At 50.1% G+C, this 20444-nt stretch overlaps 1 protein-coding gene across 1 annotated transcript in view; it reads right to left on the bottom strand.

The window, feature by feature from the left end:
* LOC102934807 (tyrosine-protein phosphatase non-receptor type 11) overlaps positions 1 to 20444 on the bottom strand; it is an 84193-nt gene extending 63749 nt beyond the window's left edge. Inside the window, exon 1 of the mRNA XM_027832388.3 lies at positions 20314 to 20444. Within this exon, the coding sequence (XP_027688189.1) occupies positions 20314 to 20327 (14 nt within the window). The 5' untranslated portion in view covers positions 20328 to 20444. The remainder of the gene's footprint in view (positions 1 to 20313) is intronic.

The following is a 20444-nucleotide window of genomic DNA, read 5'->3' as shown; positions in this document are numbered from 1 at the left end:
CAGTTTTGATTCACTCCTTTTATTTCAGTGCAAATGTCCACAATCAGATCTGCAACAAAGCAACCGAAGTGACTCATCTGATTTAGCTATTTTGGTGCACGTTTGCGTGTAGACCAGTTGGAACTCTTTGCAGGACTGGGGACTGAGTGATCACAAGGAACAGGCAGCAACAGGATTAGGAAATTTCCTGTTCTTTTCCCAGATACCCTCCGTTTTCATACCAGAGCTTATGCAACCACAGCTGCCCAGCATTATTAAGTAGCACAAGTCCCTGCTCTTTTAGAAGACCAGTAAAACAACCACAAAGTGCCAGCAATTGCCCCACCCAGCCACATTCCCTACCCCCAAATCATGAGTTCTGTGAGCATCTCCTGGTCTATTTCACACTAGGGTGAGGCCGGACGGATAAAGAAGGCGCCGACAGCTGCCGGTCTGCACATTGCACGCAGCGCACACAAGGGGAAAAAAAACGCACCATGTTTGCCCCCACTTTGCCCTTTCCCCTCTCAAAATGAGATCCTGCCAAAAGTCTGGACGCTGGAATTATAACACACACAAAGCAGAGATTGCAGCCAAGAGACAGAGCTTCATTCTCAAGGATTAATTTTTGCAGGGGGGGGGGGGGGGGAGGCGGGAGGGGGGAGGGGAGTTAACTTTATGCAGATGCAAGAACCAGTCCTTTTGATTAAGTTAAAATAACTGGAGAGGCCTAGACCAGTACACGGCCCCCGCATCCTCCCCACTCGGAGGCGTTTCGAATCCAGATCCAGATGTTGCAAACAACTCCAACGGGCAAAACCAAAAAGCCAGCTCTACACAGCAGTACTTGTGGGGAAAGAACAAAATCCAGCTCCTCATTATGCGTCTGGCGTCCAAGCCTCTCAAGCGCCAACCTGAAACTTCAAAGTTTGAAAAAATTCGTTGAACTCCTGCTTTCGTTATTTTAGTCTCTGCACTTCCTGGCTCTGGACAGGACCACAAGTACTAGAAGACCGTGAGAAAGGGCCCTATTCTTGCCAGATTTCCAGCCGAGTTCTGCCGACGCAAGAGATTAAGAGACGCACATGAATGGGGAACATTCTGAAGTTCTCGTAGGTTGTGTTTCCACTTCCCAAAACCGAATAGTTACTGAATTCAGCATGTCGGGGCTAGGAGCGATGCTGCTTTTAGCTGCAGTAGCAACAAGCACGACCCTCTGGGTTAGTGAGAGCCTGGCTTAGGGGCAGACATGAAATTAGCTTTGTTGGCTCAGCGTAGGTAACAAGTGGCTCTCTCTAAGCACTGCAAGATCACCCCACACCATTCAGAACAAATGGCAAGAGAAATTCCACGAGGCTGGGGCTGGAACAGCGAATGTCCTATCGAAGGCTGGGATTTGAGGGACGCTCCCAAAGCACATACCGACAGCTCACCAAACTGCAGCCAGTCTTCAGCTCCCACAGGACTCTCTCTCCGAGCAACCAGTTCAGACAGACAGGACAATTTAAGAGCACTGGATCGCAGGGAATGAGGAACAGGGAAAAAGTCTTGCAGGAACACTGGGTTAGCTGCCTGGCTAAAACACCTACTCCATGGCTTAGAGTTGGCATCCTTTGGAGGTCCTTAGCCACGCCGCCGGTGAGGGGTTGTGTGGTTTGTTTTTTTTTTTCGTTTTTTTTTTTTAAGTTCCTTTGCTCCATCTGGTGGTTAGAAAGTTTTAAACTTTGCTGAACGGCTCACAAGCAGCTTCTTCCTAGGAGTGAAACGTTAACTAATCAGCTTTAAAACCACCAACATTCTGACCACTCACATGCTAGAAAAACTACAGAGAGGCTCTTCGAATAGCGCACCCCGAAGACCCGCTTGTGTCCACGACTCCTGCGAGGTAGACAAGAGAGGTGAACGCACACTTTGAAAGGTGAGAATACGAGGGGGGAGCAAAGGATGTCAGGACACCATTGAGCATCCTTATTAAGTGTGGGACAAGGGAGCGACAAAGGCCTAGAAGGCCACAAGATGGAATTTCTATTCATGTGTTTGCCCAGCCCCTAGCACAGCGGGGTCCGTGACAGGCTCTTAAGCGTTAGTGCGATACTAGGACAATAGAATCCCATATGAAAGAGCCATGGGCTGCTCTGAGCAGGTTGGTGAGACAAGGCGGCTCTGTAAGACTAGACAGCGGCTGCAAAACAAATCAGTCACGGAGTCACGAATCCAGCAGTTCCCACCACTCAGTCCCTCTGTCTTCCCCCACTGTGTCTCTCAATGCACCCCAACCAACCCTTCGGCTTCCTCTGGGCTTCCTGCCCACTCAGGCATGGCTGAGCAGGGGTGGCCAGCAAACATGGCTGTCTGAACGGCAGCTGACAAACCTTTAAGAGATACGGACACCTGCCCAAAGGGGCGTCGGACACCTCAGAGGATCCCACAGTCCTCTGTGTGCTGCTCCAGAGGCACAGAGCATCACTAAATGGGCAACGGAGGCTTCCACCTTAGCAGAGAGGCCAAGGGCTGGATGGACCCTGGAGGCCAACGTACCTTCTCACTCCACGACGGCAGCCCCCCCAGGCCAGGTGCCAAGCAGGTTGGTGGGTCAGTGACACGATCCGTGCTTTGCCAGTTCAGTGGTGTAGACAAAAGCTCTCTCTTCAGGGCTATCAATCCAGCACCTTTCCCTCAGTAACAAATTCACACAAACCAGCTTGAGCAAGAACAGCTATTGCTATCAGCAAGAGAGGATCCCAAACCTTTGCTAGGCCTTTACCCAGAAAGAGACACTTCTTTATCAAAACACACAGCACTGCCTGGACACAGCCCACAGATCACATTGCTTTAGACAGAGCAGGGACAGGGAGCCGTCAGCATAGTTACTGTGCTAAAGGACACCTCCTGCTTCAGAGGAGTTTTCTAGTTGCAAATGCCGCACTCTGAGGGGAGACAGCGGTACATCCACATGGAAGCAACACAAACACCCGCCCTTAAAGGACAGGGAACCGCTGGCATTTAGGAGACAATTTAAGCCTGAGAGAGCAGCGTCTGTAGGATCGGAGTGACTGTAAAGAACAGACCGCTACAGCTTGACGCAGAGGGGCTGAATGATCTGGTCTGCTCCTTGCTCAGTTCGGGGAGCAAGAGGCGATTTCTGCAACACCAGCACTGTGAACTCACCTGGCCTACACTATGCAGGCAGCTTACACCAAGCTAATTATGTCAGTGTACACGCTACAGCCTTGTCCTGCCAATGTAAGTGCCCTAACTCCACCTCCATGATCGGCGTAGAGCTTATGTCAGTGTAGCTAAGGAGACGCAGGGTCTGTGTAGACACTGCATTACTGACATGGATGGTCTTGCCAATTTCAGGCTCCGCTGACTCCCCGCACTGCCCCCTTCAGACAGAGGAGGAGGAAGACGCACCCCACCGACAGGAGGAGGGTAGCCGGGACATGCACCACTGCAGTTATTAACACAGGTCGACTTACAACTGTAGCGTGGTCATGTCTCTCAGCCTGTACTCGGACCCAAAAAAATGAAGCCGCACCGTGTTCTGACTCATAACCCCTTCTCCCCCGCCCGCCCACCCATGGAGTAACGGGAAATCTCACGGCCAGGAGTTAACCATCTGTTTGGCAACTGAAAAAGGAATTCAACCCACTCCCCTGTAGCACTCCCCAGCTAGACGGGGTTACCCCAAGGGGCAGACCTATCCGGCAAGGAGGTGCCGTTCTGAAAGAGGCCCTTCTCTCGGTTAAAGCCACACATCCGAAGCCCAGCTAACAAGGTTTAAAAAACCAGGGCGGGAACAGAGACGGGAAGTTGAAGGCAGCCTGACACAGCCCCTACCTTCACCCAGGGACCAGGCAAGGCGGTACTAAGCAATGGCACATTAGCCTCAGCCCAAGCTCCCTCCACCTCGGCACTAGAGTGCACAGAAGGAGAGGGGATTCCTGCCACATCCCGCCCCGGGACACTTTCCCCTGTCGCTGTTTGCCAGAGACCACGCAATCACGTGTCTTTCTGCCAGGCCCAAGCTCGCCTTTCAGGATTATACAACACGACGAGCTAATTAAATGATGGGTTTATTTTGGACCTGGGCAGGGTGACAAGGCAAAATATAGCCCGTAACAGGCCCGTGTCGCCTTTGAAGAGCTGCCAGGGTTATTTTTTACCTAGATGCATCATGAAGAATCGGAGAGGATAAAAATAAATAAATAACACGGCTATATTTACAATTTAATCAGTGGCAGGGCTGGTTACACTTTAGGGAGGAGACTAATATTTAGGGAAGGGGGCAAGGAGAACAGCAGATCTGGCAACTGCCATACATGGAATGGACACTGCTTGGATCGGTTGGGAGTCTCGTTATTACTCTCTCCCCTGCCCCCCCCCCCCGATCTCTTTCACACCCTCTGAAACCATAACAGCCTGTTGGCACTCCCCCGCCTTTTCTTTGCTTGGATCCTCTTCCCCCTGCTCCATTGACTCTTCCCAGTAGGGGGCGCTGCACTGATTTTGCACAGCCGCATATGCCAATCACGGTGCATTCTGGTCATCAAGACAATGACTGCTGAAGGAGGGGATACGTCCTCCATTATAGCTCCCTCAAGAATATGCAACACACAGGCTCCCCATCAGAACTACCTTGAAACTAGAGAGCTTTCAGTTTATTAAAGACCCACCCATGGTTAGCCCAGCTCAAAAGGTACCGACAACTCCATGCCTGCTCCATCGTCCCACATCCTCCCACCTGCCCAACCCACAGAGGGCAGGCAGACGTTCCAGCCCAGGCTAGGCAGATCTGGCTCTTGAGCCCAAGCTGAAGCAGCTCGTTCCTTTTCTCCGGTGGCTCCCAGTGTGATTCCCCCCCATATGGGTGGCCAGCTCACATGTACTCAGCAATCACGAAACAGGCCCCCGCCAGAATCATGAATGAATTCGTTCAGGGGTTGTTTGTTTTTTGTCTGTCTCCTGGTTTCTGAGCCCCCATATCACAGGGATTCTACTAGACTTAGTTCACTGGATCCAAGTGCCTCGGGGGCGGGGGGGGGGTAAGAGAGGAGAGACGTAGCAGCACCGGGCTTGACACAGGAAACAAAACACAAGCCAACAGTCAGACTGTGCTCCTGTAGTAACTCAGAAGTCTGACCATCGATTGCAATGGGAGAAGGCCCAGGGCCATGAATTTGGAACTGGTATCCAGGCTGCAGCTCCTACCCCTGAGGAGGGAGGTTGACTACCTCCCAAATCAGGGAATACACAGAATCCCATTGGAATAGGCACTTCCTGGGAAATGTTTAATGTGAAGGGAACAGGTTTTTCTGGGAGGGGATTCCGCCTTATCTGAACCCCTCATTGCTCAGTTTCCAGCCACCTCTCACCACACCCTTGCCTCTGGCTTCTAAGCAGCCAGGCTCCATCCGCACTGTCCCCCCTGCCTTTCACTCTAGCAGGAGGCAGATTTCTTGTTTAGCATCTGTTTGTCAAGGCTGCTAGGAGGGAGGGGGGCACCTTTTTAGATCTAGCTGCTCTGGTGCTGGCTATAGCCAGCCTGAATTTATTTAAGCGCAGACTCTTATGTAAAGCAGAGGAGATTAGTATGCAGCTAGCTACAGAGCGACACAATCCCCATTTAATAGCCAGAGAATTTCGACAGGTCGGAGATGGGGATGATTTCCATACCTTGTTATTATCATGCAGCCGTAGCCGGCTCCGATTCAGCTGGGGGAAGGAAGAGGATGGATTTAAGAGGGACTTCATGCAATTGCTATAATGGAACTCCCCCGTCTCCTCCCCCAGCTCTTGTAAAGCCACAAAAAGGGAGGGGGATCATGCTGCTCTGGGCCCGTCTGGGCTGTTCTTTGCTAGACGATGGAGAGACTGCCTTCTGTCCTGATACCGAGACATCAGAGCCAAACTCTCTGCTGCTCGCAGCAAGGATCCTGGAGCAGACTAGCCCACAATGTTGAAAGGGTTTAAGGCCCGCCACAAGGGGGTGTGCAACAATCCCAAAGCGTAGCCCTTAGCACAGTGGGGTCCTGGTCTCTGACTAGGACTCCACGGCGCTACGGTAACACAAATTATAGCAGCCAACGTGGCAGCTCCACTTCAATTGGCCTGGCATAAGGTTCTACGTGCCGTAAGGCCACATCCCTAGATGAGTGGTCGGAACTGGGGATTGAACCCAGGCCTTCGGGATTTAAAAGCATGATCCTGTAAGCCAGCCATTGGAGGGGAACAGAGCTACATTGTGGTTACAGGCAGAAAGCTGAGGCCATTCCCCCCCCACCCCTTTTCCTGAGAAGGGAAACATCACCGACATGCTGCCCCCCCTGTGCCCAGGCTGGCAAGTTTTCCCCATGGCCTTTTGGGAAAGCTGGTCTCAACCACCAGCAACTGCATGTAAAGAGAGGGCTATTGTGTGGGGGGAAAACGGGGGGGAAAAACCAGAACTGCAAGGTGCGTGAGAGCGAGACACCCGGTACTTCTGGAGCAGGAGGAAGAGAATTCCAAGGGAAGTTCCGACTGGGTGGGGGGATGCATCATCATGACCGCAGGGAAGCACTAGGTAGCTACAGGCTTGCTGCAATTAAAGGGCTATGCTGCCATTTCCAAAGGGGCTGTGCACCGACAGCCACCCCCTCCCAGCCACCCAGGGTGCCGGCTGAGGGTTACACTCACATCCTTCCCTAAAAGCTGTGAGCAGATGTGCCCACCCTTCCTCCCAAAGTCAGCAGGTAGTCACAGGTGCACTCATTCGTTTTTCCCGGGGGGGGGGTTGGGGGGCAGGGGCACACATGAAGTGCAGGCTGGGAACCGCACCCTGACCATCTCTTCCTGCACAGGAAGCTTCGGAGCAGATGCTTGCTACGAGATGGGCCCTTACCTGATGGGTCAGGTCAGTTACTGCCACCAGCAGCTGGTCTAGAGAACTCTGCTGGTGCTTCCCACCCCTACGGCTGCTTTCAACCCGAAAAACCTGCAACAAGACAGATTAAGTTCATCGCTCCTGGCTGCAGCAAGCTCGCCAGCACCAGCCGCCCCGCGGGGGGCTGCCTCGGGGAGCGCTGCCGTGATTCACCCGGGCGCACACGTCTGGCAGGAGTTCCAAACTAGCATCTCAGCCAAGGCCAGGAACGGCAGCCGCACCAGGTGACCTTGCAATCCATTTTCCAGGGTGTCTGCTGTTCCCAGCATGAAGCTGTAAGGGAGATGGGGGCCAGGGAAGTTAATCTGTATCCCAAGCACGCAGGCAAATGAATACAAAACATCTCAAAAGAAACGGAGACGGTTCTGCTGACCTTTGCTTTGCATTACACACCTGGGGCCAAATGGTGGAGGGCCGCATGGAACAGATGGACTTGAGTTTAGATCCTCACCTCTAAAGGGATCAGCGGTCCAATCGCAGAATAACCGTCTGTTAAAGGAAATCCAGATTCCTGACTCCCCCTCCCCCAACGATTTCAATGTTTAAGAGACCAGACAGCAAACAAATGGAAAACATTTGGAAATCGTTCTAATGCTGCATGTCAAGAATCAGGAGAGTAAAAAGAAGGTGGAGGGGGAGAGGGAGCTGCATATTTCATCAGTCCACACATTTACGGACAGTAATCGAAGTACCCGTCCCAGCAATCAGCAGAGCAAAACTCCAGAATCCAGCTGTTCTTGGTCATCCCCTAAATTCTGAAAGGGAAGTTTGGATTAGCCATAGATGAAACCATTGGAGGGGCTGGGGGGGGCATCCCACTGCTAGGCAGCATAGGATTAGTGCATCATCATTCTTACTGACCCCCCCTTTTTAAATGGGATCACACCTTTTCGTTGCCCTGGATAGGAAAGAAGAGACCAGCTCCTGCAGAGGAGGGAGAGCGAAAGGGGTACAATCTTCGGGAGATTTTCACCCCAGAATATCTAGGGCAAGGCTGGAATTGACGAGACTTGTGCACAATTTCCAGCGTACTTCTGGATTTTTAAACGGCAGAAGAAACTGACAATTTTCTGCCACTCCCGCCCCCAAACAACAAGAAGGGAATTTTCATAGCACAGCCAAGAAGCGAGCAGCAGCCGCTAGCGAGGGTTCTCCTACGCAACGGGCCCAATCCTTGCTTCCAGCAAAGCCAGTGAGTTTTGCCAGCAATTTTAATAGAAGCAGGATTATAGCCACAGCCTTCCCCCAAAGCCCTCTTCATTTTAACATCAGGCTTGCTGAAGCTTTCTATGGTTTCCCCCTTCCACTACAGGGGTCCTTGGATGGAGCAGGGACTAAGCTAGTTTACAGCAAGCTCCCAAGAGCCAGGAGCACTACGACATAGCTTTGCTATTCCAGCAGATTTCTCGGCTTTTCCACCCCATAGGAAGTGGGGCGACCGAAAGCAGGAGGAGACATTAAATCTCTCTTTTCCAAATATGTCCCTCAGTCACTGTGGTCAGACAAAGCGCAGGTCTTTGGAGAGCACCGTAGATATCAGCAGCAGTTTGAGCTGTTTGCAAAAAAAAACAAAAACGCATCTATACAGGAAGAGCCCAGTTCCTGATTTCCAGTTTGGTTTAATAAGAAGAATTTCCTTCTTCCCTTCAGACTCATGCAGGAAACCTGCAAACAGACCAGCTCCATAATCTGATTAGCTTCCATCCCACGCACGTTTCCTGAAACAAACGATTTGCGGGAGTTACTTTCCATTCCGACCCCTGCCCACAAAAGGTAGGGAGTGCAATTCCAGCCAGGGGATCAGTCTTGGGTTCAAGAGAGCAACGAGCAACTGAAAGGAGGATGCAGTTATCTGATTCATGCCTAGGAAGATTGCACCCTACTGGCACTTCCCCCTCACACCCCTGGTAGGACAGGGACTGATTTTTGGACAGTAAGTACCGACTCAGACTGCCAGCCCCTCAGGGCAGGGATGGTGTCTGAGAAGGACCAAGCGCAGTGCTTAATGATGTGCAGTGAGCCATGTAGAGAGGTTAAGACAAGCAAAGGCAGGGCATGTGCTTAGACACAAGCTGCATTTCAAGGGTAGCGGTGCAGCCTGGGTGGTAAGGTAAGAAAAGAAGAGCCACAGAGAATTTTGCAGGTAGTTCTAGGACGTTCATCACTCCAGCACCCACACGACTCACAACGCCCACGTGAGGCAGGGAAGTGCTATCTCCATCTTGCAGATGGAGCGATTGAGACACAGAGAGGGGAAGTGACTTGCCCAAGTCACACAGTGAGTCAGCAGCAGAGCCGGAACCAGGTCTCCCAGCTCTCAGGCCGTGCCCTCCTTACCAGGCCGCCCTGAACCAAAAGCAAGGAAGTTCCTGGTTCACAAAGGAGCTGGCTGGCACTGGCCAGGCCATGGCTCAGCGGGTGGAAAGAAGAGAGCTTGAGAGTCAGTGAGAGTCGAGGCCTTCATTGGGGATGGAAGAGCACCAGATGGGTACAGAAAGCCAGCAGGATCCAGGCTCACCACTTGCAGTGCATTAGAGGCTTCAAGCTGAGGCCAATACATAGCGGTCACCATTGAAGACACCGCTGCTTAAAACGAGGGGAGAGCTCAGCCCCCACCCCTCCCCCTGCTCGGGAGAGGAATCAACTGGGGAGATACCCACTGGGTGGGAACAGATGCTAGACGCCAGCTTTTTAATAGTGATCACTGTGCAGGAGAGGGCTTATCTCTGTCCTCCCCCGTCCCCCTCCCAACCACACCCACACCTCTGTAATCAACCCCGACTGGGAGGGCAGCTGCTCAGCCTTTGCCCAGCAAGCCCCCTCCCCACCTGGGTCTAGCTGCTGCCATATTCTGTGTTTGCGGCGGGGGGAGATTGAAAGCTTCTGTCCTCTGTTCGCTCCTTTGTCGCTTTATTAGAACACAAAGGGACAAGCTGCTCGGTTTTGCTAGGTTAGAATAATCGTACTGGAAGGTGGTGGTTCAATTATGCACGGACTGCCAAAAGAACTGGCGGGGGAGAGCAAGCGAGGGGGGCTAAGCTCCTCTTCAGTGCACCAGCAGCTCTTCCAGTTAAACCGCTGCTGCAGACGGTGAGGAATTCTCGTTGGCAACTTGCAGGACAGGTACAGCTGCATGGGGGGGAAACCACGGTCTGGGCCGAGCACATGGTTTCTCTTGCTTTCGGCCTATGGCTGAAAATGCCCTCATTGAGGCACACGCTGGGCTGGGAATCAGCTGTAGAGAAGACACCAGGTCAGCAGCCAAGAAGAGAGGCAACGCGGCTGCTTCGCTGTGATGTTCTCTAGCTGCTACAATACCAGAGACCAGACAAGCCAGGGGCAACAGGGAGATACAGTGACCCGACCATAGCAAGAGACTCCTTGGTATTGGGACTGACCCCAGATCTAGACCTAGGCAAGCACTGGTCAGGGAAATGCCCGTGTGCGGAAAACAGGAAAACAAGGGTTATTCAGAGGACATCCTAATCAGGCTCTTTCCCCATTGCACCAAACTAAAGCTCCGGTCCTTGACTAGGAGCCTAGAGACACTGCTGCCCCGGGACACACACAGCTGCCAAGCAAAAGGGATACACCATGACATTTTGATTTCTTCCCGAGTTCTGTCTGTAATATTGTTAATGAGTCTCTGAGGAGGCAAACACATTACAGGTTTTAAACGTCCCTTTCAGCCAGCCCAGAAGTCCCGTCCCCCCCTCCTGCCAAAGCAAGCAGCTACTGCAAATACTTATGGCTAATATTTACATTCAGATTCAGTTCAGGAAATACGTGTGTTCCCTTTGGTGAAGGAGGGGGGCAGGAGGGCAGGTTTTTGGCATTATGTTTCCTATTGCAACAACAGGTCAGGGTTAAAAACCAAACAGGGAGATTGGCAATTCAAGGCATTTGCAGAGCCATTTTATAGCTACAACAGCTCAGGTCCCTGGTAACGCCAGATCTTCGGCACATTGTGTAACGCCAGATCTTCGGCACATTGTGCAACGTAACCGATCGCCTCGTGGAAGGCATATCAGTGCGGAAAACACACTCAGAAATGGGTCCAACGCTGATTTCTTGGCTGAACGACAATAGCTCCTGCTTCACACTAGAGCACTTGAAGCACTGATGACTTACCCACCAGTTACAGGTGAGCAGGGCCCTTAAAACAGACCCTCGGCTGCAGGCTGCAAAATGAAAATGGACAAAGCTTTGGATAAACAAGGAAGCAGCCCTGACTTTCACCCACAGCTCAAACTGAACCTTTTGGCTAAACAGAGGCACAAGTTGGAGAGTCCAGGACAGGTTTGGATTCTGAACCCCCCAAGCTCAGGATTGTTTGGATTGAGGGTTTTGGGTTCAGCCCATTATCAATTTGGAAGCATTCCACAAACTTCAGATCCATATTTTGAACTTTGTTCAAACTCCTGCCTTTTATTGGAGTCCCTCCTCCCGCCCCGCCAAGTTCTGATAATTTTCTCCCTTCATATTTCATTGTTGGATGTGCCACGTTGGAAGATTTTCTGCCAAGATTTCCAGTACGTTTCTTTTTAAGTCCAAGAGATGTGACAAAGCTGAAAGTATTACAAACATTGAAACTTTGCCTTTGGCCCTTCGCTAGTTGGGAAGCATGAAGCAAGGCCGCCTGGAGAGTGGGGCCATCCAGTCTCACACGGTTAACGTGGGGTACCTATATGCGTATTCCAGGGTTAAGCCTTCTACACAGCACAAGACCTGTTCTCAACACACTTTGCAGCAAATCAACCACGGCGGGTTGTTTGGAAGACTATATATTTTATATTACAGCAAAAATATATTTGCTGGAACGCTGGATGGCAACAAACGTGTAAGGAGAGAGGAACTGGGGGAGAGATTTTTCCAGAGACCTTCGGGGACTTAACGTATGCTCCCAATTCCCACAGTCTTTGAAAATCCCAGCACAAGTCGTCTTATTTAAAAATACCCACCCAGCTTGAAGGTCCCTGTAACGGTTCAGACTACAGAGGTGCACTGCATACCAGCACTGATTTCTTCCAGGGGAAGTTGGGTCATTAATTCCTTAACTGCTGGCAGTTCTGCAGATACAACGGCTATTAAGAGACTCCACAGCTTAATGTTTATTCTACATTTTCATGTACTAAGGCCAGTTTCGGGGTCAAACCCTGGCCCTACTGAAGTAAATGGCAAAGTTCCCATTGACTTCAGTAGGGCCAGAATTTCAGCCTTAAATTCGCTGTAAACTCACTTCTAGATGCTTGCCAAGCTGCAAATTTAACTCACTCGCTCCTTGGAATAAAATGACTACAAACCCGGCTTTCTGGCACTGGGGCCTGCCTGGCAGAAGGGAGCCCAAAACCTAAAAGCCAGAAGTGAAGAAGCATCTGTACAGGCCGCTTCAGCAAGGTTTCTCAAATGCGGCCACTCTGGTCGCACGCAGCCACCAGGGGCTTTGCTTGTGGCCATAGCATCCTGGGCTGTGATAGGTGAGAGGGGGAAGTAGTGGTCCCTCCCTGTTGCTCCTGGATGCACCACCTTGCGGTTGGTTGCTGGAGCTGCCAGCAGGGGTTGGACCCTGCCCGCCTGGGGCACAACGCTGGAGGAGCAGACAGATAGTGAGTTCCCCACCTTCCCAGGAGCAGTGGGGCTCAGGCTTTGGGCTTCAGCCCTGGGGTGGCGGGGCAGCAGGCTCTGGGTGGGCCAGAGCTCAAGTCCCGCTGTGACTTGGGTTCACGCCCTGTCATTCTGGAAGCAGCTCAAGGCACAGACTTGAGTCAGAAGGTCTGTGTAGGGCACGACAGACATGCTAGCACAGCAGAGAGACCCAGGCCCAGCAACTGTAAACCCAGGTGTCCAAGGCCGAGTGCACACTCCAGTGCAGGTGTGCAAACACGAAGTCTACAAGCCCGGATCTCACAGACGCAAGTTTACAATGCACTACAGACTTACCCTTAGAGCAGTGGTTCTTAGCCTGGAGTGACCATGCAGGAGAGGTCCATCAACAGCTATTAGCCAAGATGGCCAGGGACGCAACTTCATGCTCTAGGTGTCCCTGAACCTCTGACTGCCAGAGGCTGGGACCATATAATGGGAGGGACCATCAAAATAGCCCAGTTCTGTTCATTCCCGCCAGAGGATCTGACACGGACCACTGTTAGAAGACAGGGTACTAGGCTAGATGGACCATTGGTCTGACTCAGTAAGGCCATTCTTATGTTCTCTTTCCACACTATTCATGAGACCCTTCATTTTCGGTTTAAACTGATTTTTACCGAAAAATTCCCAGGTTTTACAAAAAGTATTCCTCAGTATTTTCTGATTTTCACCCTACTTTTGTATCAGATATAAAGAAAACCTTGTTTTATTAGGAAAATACAAAACATTGCGTGAGATATATGTACTATGATAATACATTAGTCTGTGTGTATATGCAAAGCTGCCTGTTGAAGTAAGGCTCTGTATTAGTCTAGAAGATACACACAACAAACAAATGGGCACGCATGCAAGCTCTGATGTGCGTGCGCATCTGAACATACTGAGGAATCTCACACCCGCCATGTACACATTTCAAGCTGTAGCAGAGAACAATTTAAAGATTTGATACACTGAAATGGGAAGAAAATGAAAATCTGTATCAGAACACGTTTCAGAACACAAGGAAGTATTCACAAGTTTACAAAAAAACAAAAACAGGAGAAAAGGACAAAGTTGAGCGTACGCGCTGTAAATATTTATAGGCTAATAGTTCTAAGTCTACAACAGTAAACTGTTTATTCAAATCAAAAGTTTTATTTGGGGATTAGAGATGTATTCTTTTCTTAGGTTTCAGAGTAACAGCCGTGTTAGTCTGTATTCGCAAAAAGAAAAGGAGGACTTGTGGCACCTTAGAGACTAACCAATTTATTTGAGCATAAGCTTTCGTGAGCTACAGCTCACTTCATCCGATGAAGTGAGCTGTAGCTCACGAAAGCTTATGCTCAAATAAATTGGTTAGTCTCTAAGGTGCCACAAGTACTCCTTTTCTTTTCTTAAACTCAGAGGTGGTGTTGTGTTTTGAGTTCTGTTTTAGTTCTACGGCAAGCCAAACTGATGAACAGAATTCAAAGCATTAATCTATTGAATACATCCCCCCCATCTTTCCGTCCACCAAAATAAACCCTGATATTTACCCAGAAAAATTACTAGTTTTTTGCACTGATTTTCACCTGTTTTTGTTGTGGTGGTAACAAACACTGATAAATTTCTGGGAAAAATTAAATAAAAACTGAAAACGAAGGGCCCTAACTATTCATGAGATGTCACGATGGTGAAAAGGTACAACTTGGTTCAAAACAGAACGAGTTAAGTTCATGGAGAACAGATCAATCAACCGCTATTAGCCAAGATGGTCAGGTATGCAACCAGATGTTCAGGGTGACCCTAAGCCTGATTGCCAGAAGTCAGGAAAGGAAGACGGGGGTGGATCACAAAAAAAAAGGGCAAAATTGAAATGAAATGTTTTGTTTGACACAAACTGGAAAAAGACACCTTTCTTGTTCTGGAAAATTTTTGAGATTGACTTTGTCCAGATTTGGTACAAAACATTTTTTTGTTCATGCAAAAAGTCTCGGGGGGGGAGGGGGGAAGGGAAAGAGGGAGAGAGACCATTTCCCACCCAGCTCTGCTTGTTTCCTCCACCCCTTCTTTCTTCCTAAACCCAAGTCCCTAAGTCCCAGGGAACTGATGGAAGTTAAAGCCTTGCCCTGCACAGATCTGGGTCCTGGAGGAGCAACAGTACGTGTGCTGTGCGTCTCGTTTCTAGGAACAGGATGCAAGGCACATAGGAGCTTGTAGCAGCCGTCTGGGCTGGGAGGCAAGATTTATCCATTCAGATCTCTGCATCCCAGCAAAAAGACCTCTAATCTCACCGGAGTGGACTTAAGCACGAGGCTGGGGGAGCTATTCTTAGACGTCTGACTTCTCGACAAGCCAGCTGGGGTGTTTCAGCAGAACCCTGCTGCTTGCTCTCTCTAACCTTGCAGATTTGGGTGTTTTTCGGATAGTCAAAGCCTTGAGGCCTGAACGGGAGCAGATGCTATTAAAGGGTGAATAAAGGGGTGGAAGGAAGAAGTGACCATTCTTTCATCAGGCTGCCTTTGAGAACCAATACAACAAAGCTTTGGCAGAAGACTAAAGTTAGGAGCCAGGGACAGCTTTGTGTTACAGTTTTAAGTCAACAAACCCATTTCCCCTCTAGCGCAGAGCTGTGCACACTTCTGACTTTACACACACACACTCCCTTATACAGCCCCCACTGCTTCTAGTATCCAAGTGCCTTCAAGAAGTGTAATGAGGCAGTGAGATTAGCATCTGTCACCTGCAGTTCGGGGGGGAGAGGGAGTAGGGTAGGAGGGAAGCAGGAAGGGGAGTATTTAATTTTAATGTGATTTGATTAAATAAGTATATGTGCAATAAGAGAAAGAACTTATTTCCCTACCCCGAAGCTATGCCTTCCTTTAAAGGAAGAGCAGTTTTAGCACGTAGCGTTATCCTCCCAAAACAGATACAAACAAGCAGGTGTGTCAAATGCCGACTACCAGCATGGCTAGTCCCAATGCTGAATTCAGCTCTGCCCCCCCTACGCCATTGCTCCTTCCCCCGCCACACACTCCATGGCAGATCATTTGTTCTGGTTTTGTGTATGGGGGCAGAGAATCGCACAAATAAAGGGCTTAATTGTCCAGCTCACATCATCATAGTCCCATTCTGTGCCTAGGGAAAGCAAGATTCAGCCATTTAAAAAAAAAAAAAAAAAAAAGTGTCAATTCTTTGTAACAAAGCTGTCCAAAGATGCTTTCCTTTCCCCTCCTTTTTAAAAATAAATTTGGACAGATAATACCACTGTTCATTTTAAAGCATTCTTCAATCAATTTAATTTTCACACTTGCGCAGAATTCTGGGTTTTAAGGATTTTCTTTTAATTTTCGTAAATTTAAATATCCACAGTTGTACAAAATTATGGGGTGGGGGGGCTTGGATCGGACCATTATGTAATACCAGTAGAAGCACCGAGATTCAAGAAAGAATGAAAGCTTTAACCGTTAAACCACAAAATGACACTGTCACACGTCAATATACACCACACAAACATCCTTCCATCAAAACCTCTAATAAGTTCTCAAGCAGCATTTTTCTTACTTTGCCGAGCTGTTAATTTCCAACATTAGTGGAAATATTCTTTCCTCAGTTTGCGAAATCGATGTGACCTGACAAATCTCCTCCTTCCAAGCCCAGTTATGTATCGAAAGCTGTAAGCTCATCGGGGCAGAGAACTTGCTCTCTAGTTTGTAGACCAGGTGCCCTTGGATATCCCTGTCTAATGGCCAATCAGATACGATTTCCATCAGCTCATTTGAGGATGGTCCACATGCTGAAGCCCTCTCCTAAGCAGCAGCAATCTGATCTTTGAAGGAAAGGTCCGGGTCAATTCACAGCTTGCACCCTCTTCCCATCACCTGAAGCCCCATCCCCAACACACGAGACTACTGACCCAGAGTTTGAAGTGGAAAGGGCCAAAAACAGACGCCATATTACTGAGCACAGACCCTTCTTATTTCAGCAACACCACAAGCCGCAGGCAACGGAGCCCAACAGCAAATGCATCCGCAGCAGCCTCAGTTCGCGTAAAGGGGTCACCGCCTCCCAGCTTTCAGGCTAGGGGCAAGGTAACAACGCAGCACGCAACCGGTTCGTGACATCAGGCAGAGCCTACTTTGAAGCATTAAATATGCACACAGTGAAGCGAATATCAGGGGATCTGGTCTTGCCTTCCACTAGGACAGGAGACCACCCCCCGAGGGTTTAAAGCCAAGTCTGTCTCTCACACACACACCCCCTGTGCCTGGAGTGATGACCCACAGTTACACTCCTGTTCACACTTACCTCCAGCATTGTAAGCTGGCAATCACCTCATCGCAATGCAGAGGCTAGATATAGACACAGAGGTGCCACTCGAAGCAGCAGACCAGCACACCTCGGCCTGGAGTATCACTTGATGGAGGAGAACCCCCCTCCCCTCGCAGTAGCCTCTTACAGTCAGCTAGGAAGACGCAAGTGAGTGCAGGGCTCAGATGTAAGCACTCCGCATTGCCATCTGTTGAGAATGCAACCAGGAAGCCTGTTCATTCCAGAGCACCTCTGAGCGCCACGGGCTGCCGTGCAAGTCTGAAATAGGCGCGAACAAGAAAGCAGGTGCACGGTGTGAGAAAACACTTTGCACAGCTATTGCCCTTTGCACCTACGCATCCCACTGTGTTTCTGTAGATGTTCACGATACCGCTTGCACTCTTGCTAAGCAGGTGTGACAGCCACTGTCTTGGAAGACACACTGGGGATTGAACTAGGGATGTCCAAAGCTAAACATGCAAGTCTTTACAGCCTGAACCAAAGAGCCAGGCTCTGCAGCTGCGGCCTGAAACAGAACCACATCATCTCTGGATTGGGCACGGAGGGAGATGCAGGAATGGGCACGAATGGTGTCCCTAGCCCCTGTTTGCCAGAAGCTGGGAATAAGCGACAGGGGATGGATCACCTGATGATTCCCTGTTCTGTTCATTCCCTCTAGGGTACCTGGCACTGGCCACTGTCGGAAGACCGGATACTGGGCTAGATGGACCCTTGGTCTGACCCAATAGGGCCGTTCTTATGTTCATAATACATACCAAGCCGGTGGGTTACACTGGCACTAGGACAAATTCTTATCTGGTGTAAACCTTCACAGCTCCATTGACTTCACTGAAGTTCCTCATCTGCTATGAGTCACATCACTACACTGAAGTCAACAAGGCTGGGAGAATTTACACCAGACGAGGATCTGGCCCATTATCTCTATTTTACAGACAGAGAAGCTGAGGCAGAGAGCGCTTACGGCAACAGGCTCAAGCTCACAGAGTGCTGGGGCCAGAGCTGAAAATAGAACCCAAGTGTCTAGACGCCCACTCCTCTGCTCTAACTCCGTTGCCCGTCAGCAGACGTGCGCTTCGTAGCCGACCAAGCCACCCACCAGTTTAGTGCCGTACCTCTATTTTTTTTTTTTTTTACTTCCCCCATTATACTTTGGGTCAAACATTCATGTGACTCTCCCTGCAGGAAAGCGTCTAAGGCAAACTTCAAACGTTTTGCTTTAAGAAAAAGAAGTATGAAGATCCCAAATCATGAACAAACACTTACTACCCAGAAATATTTGGAGTGAAGTGAAAACAGATTCCTTCGATTACCACCCAAGTCCAGAGACATTAGTTATATCACCGTAGTGTCTAGGAGCACCATTTACTGACCAGAATTCCACTTGTGCCAGGTGCTGTACAAACATAGAACAAAAAGACCATCCCTGTCCTATAGCTAGCCACACCACACAGTTTAAAATGTCAGTCATTTGTGGCGTTGCTTTCCACCGCCATCTCAACCCTCCCAGCAGAAAGAGACACCCTCCACCCCATTTTTAATATGAACAAAAGCTTTGAAAGTGATTCTTCCTGACAGACTCCACGGGCGAAGCCACTTGGGGGTATATAGGACTATGCAGGTGTTTTGGTTTCATAGGATCACAAGCCAAAGCAGCTGGCATGCCCAAGAGAAATCCTTTGCAACGTCCGTTTGCCCGTTTTAGACCCACTGCTCAGGAAGCCAGTTACTAGTAACTTTTAAAGGTAGGTAACATCTTTCACCTCCCCTCCTTAACAAAACCCCTGCATAAATAAAGAGTGAACCAAGGGCTGCTCTAAGTCCCTGATGATGCTGCTGCTATCAGAAGCCTGTGCTCATGAAGAGCCCCAGTAAAGGAAATGGGGTTCCTCTACAGAACTACTGCAGGACAGAGGCTTAAGTCAGGAACAGTTTTGCAACTGACTGATTATGACAGAGGCAGATTTAGGCCTTGAGTATTTAGGGAAGACATTCAGAGTCAGCCACCATCTCTCTCCCTCCCCTTTCGGGAAAAAGGAAAGCTTTGCAGAGTTTGAGTTAAGACACTTTGTCAAGAAAGCCTGAAGCCAAACTACTCATGTGTTAGAGTGAGCACAGTTAATCCCGCCTTCACTGAAAAGCTCAGTGCAGCTTTAACTATGGAGCAGCTATGCACATTAAAAGCATTAATATGAAACAACCTCACACGTTATATCTGCAAAGCAGAACTCAGTTTTAACCACATCTGGGTGCTACCCGTGGCCAGTATAATAGGTTTAAATCAAGCCCGATTGGTAAAGGACAGCAGACTTTGGAGAAAACTCACTTTTTGAATGAAAGAAGGACCCAGGGGCAGGAGGAGTTGAGAGGTATGTGACAGATGGACGATAATGCCCCATTTGTTTTGTTTTCAAAGGCTACCTTTTTAATTGCCTTTACCTTGCCAACTAGCAAAAGAGAGGGATAGCTCAGTGGTTTGAACATTGGCCTGCTAAACCCAGGGTTGTCAGTTCAATCCTTGAGGGGGCCATTTGGGGATTGGTCCTGCTTTGAGCAGGGGGTTGGACTAGATGACCTCCTGAGGTCCCTTCCAACCCTGATATTCTATGAACTGCAGCAGAAATCCGCTACTGAGGTCCTCCTTTTCCCTGGCCAAAACAGCAACATCAACTTTCCCCCCCCGGCCTCAAATCCCTGGCTTTAGCAATGCACAGAGGAAAGTACTTTTCTGAGTTCCTTTCTGGGTACAAGCTTTGGCCAATATCAGCTTAAATGCTACTCTGCACCTTCCGCTTCCTTTAACACAATACGGCCCAAGAGGCTGGCTAGATTATTAAACGTCACGACACAATGCAATAGGCACCAGAGTCCGCTCTGAAAACAAAAACACAAAACACACATACACACACACACAAAAAAAACCCACAAGGCCAAAACTTTCCAAGCCTTCAGGAGCCGCTCTCATGATTTCCTCTAGGTTAATTTATTTGCTGCCTCGCTGCGGAAAGGCTCTTTCTACCCACTCAGCAACTTCTTTGGAAAAAAAAGAGAAAAGAAAAAAAAAAAAAAAAAGGAAATCGGGGCCCAGGCGACGGTACAAACAAAACAAAACGCGGGTCCTCACAAGCCAGCAGCGCCCTGTCCCCCCCGCATGTGGCGGACCCACGCGAACAAAGCACAAGCCCTGCCCTCACGCCCAGGGCTGCCTGCTAGCCCATGCCCCGCCAGGGACTGGGCTCAGGGGGGTGCTTCGCCCAGGGCAGGTTTCAAGCAGCCGCAGCCCGGCCAGGAGGGCGCACCCCCCCCCGCCTGGGGACCAGAAAGCCGGGTGCGAAGGGATCGCAGCCCCGGGAGAGCTCAGCGGAGGGAGCCGGGTCCGGGGAAGGGGCGAGGCAGGGCAGCCCGGAGCCGGAGGGAGGGAGGGAGGCCAGGGCCCGGCAGGAGCGATCCGAGGCGGCCGCCCCCCGGGCAGCCCTTACCTGCGGGAAGTCATGGCCGGGGCCGGGAGCGCGGCGGGCGCCGGCGATGCACGGGGCTGCGCCGCTCAGTGCAGGCTGCCGGCCGGCGAGGCGCAGCGGCCCAGGTCAGAGAAAGGGGCGGGGCTCGGGGT

The sequence above is a fragment of the Chelonia mydas genome, chromosome 18, assembly GCF_015237465.2.
Source record: "Chelonia mydas isolate rCheMyd1 chromosome 18, rCheMyd1.pri.v2, whole genome shotgun sequence".
Lineage (NCBI taxonomy): Eukaryota > Metazoa > Chordata > Testudines > Cheloniidae > Chelonia > Chelonia mydas.
Note: the sequence above shows the minus strand (reverse complement) of the source record. Positions and strands in the feature narration are given on the sequence as shown.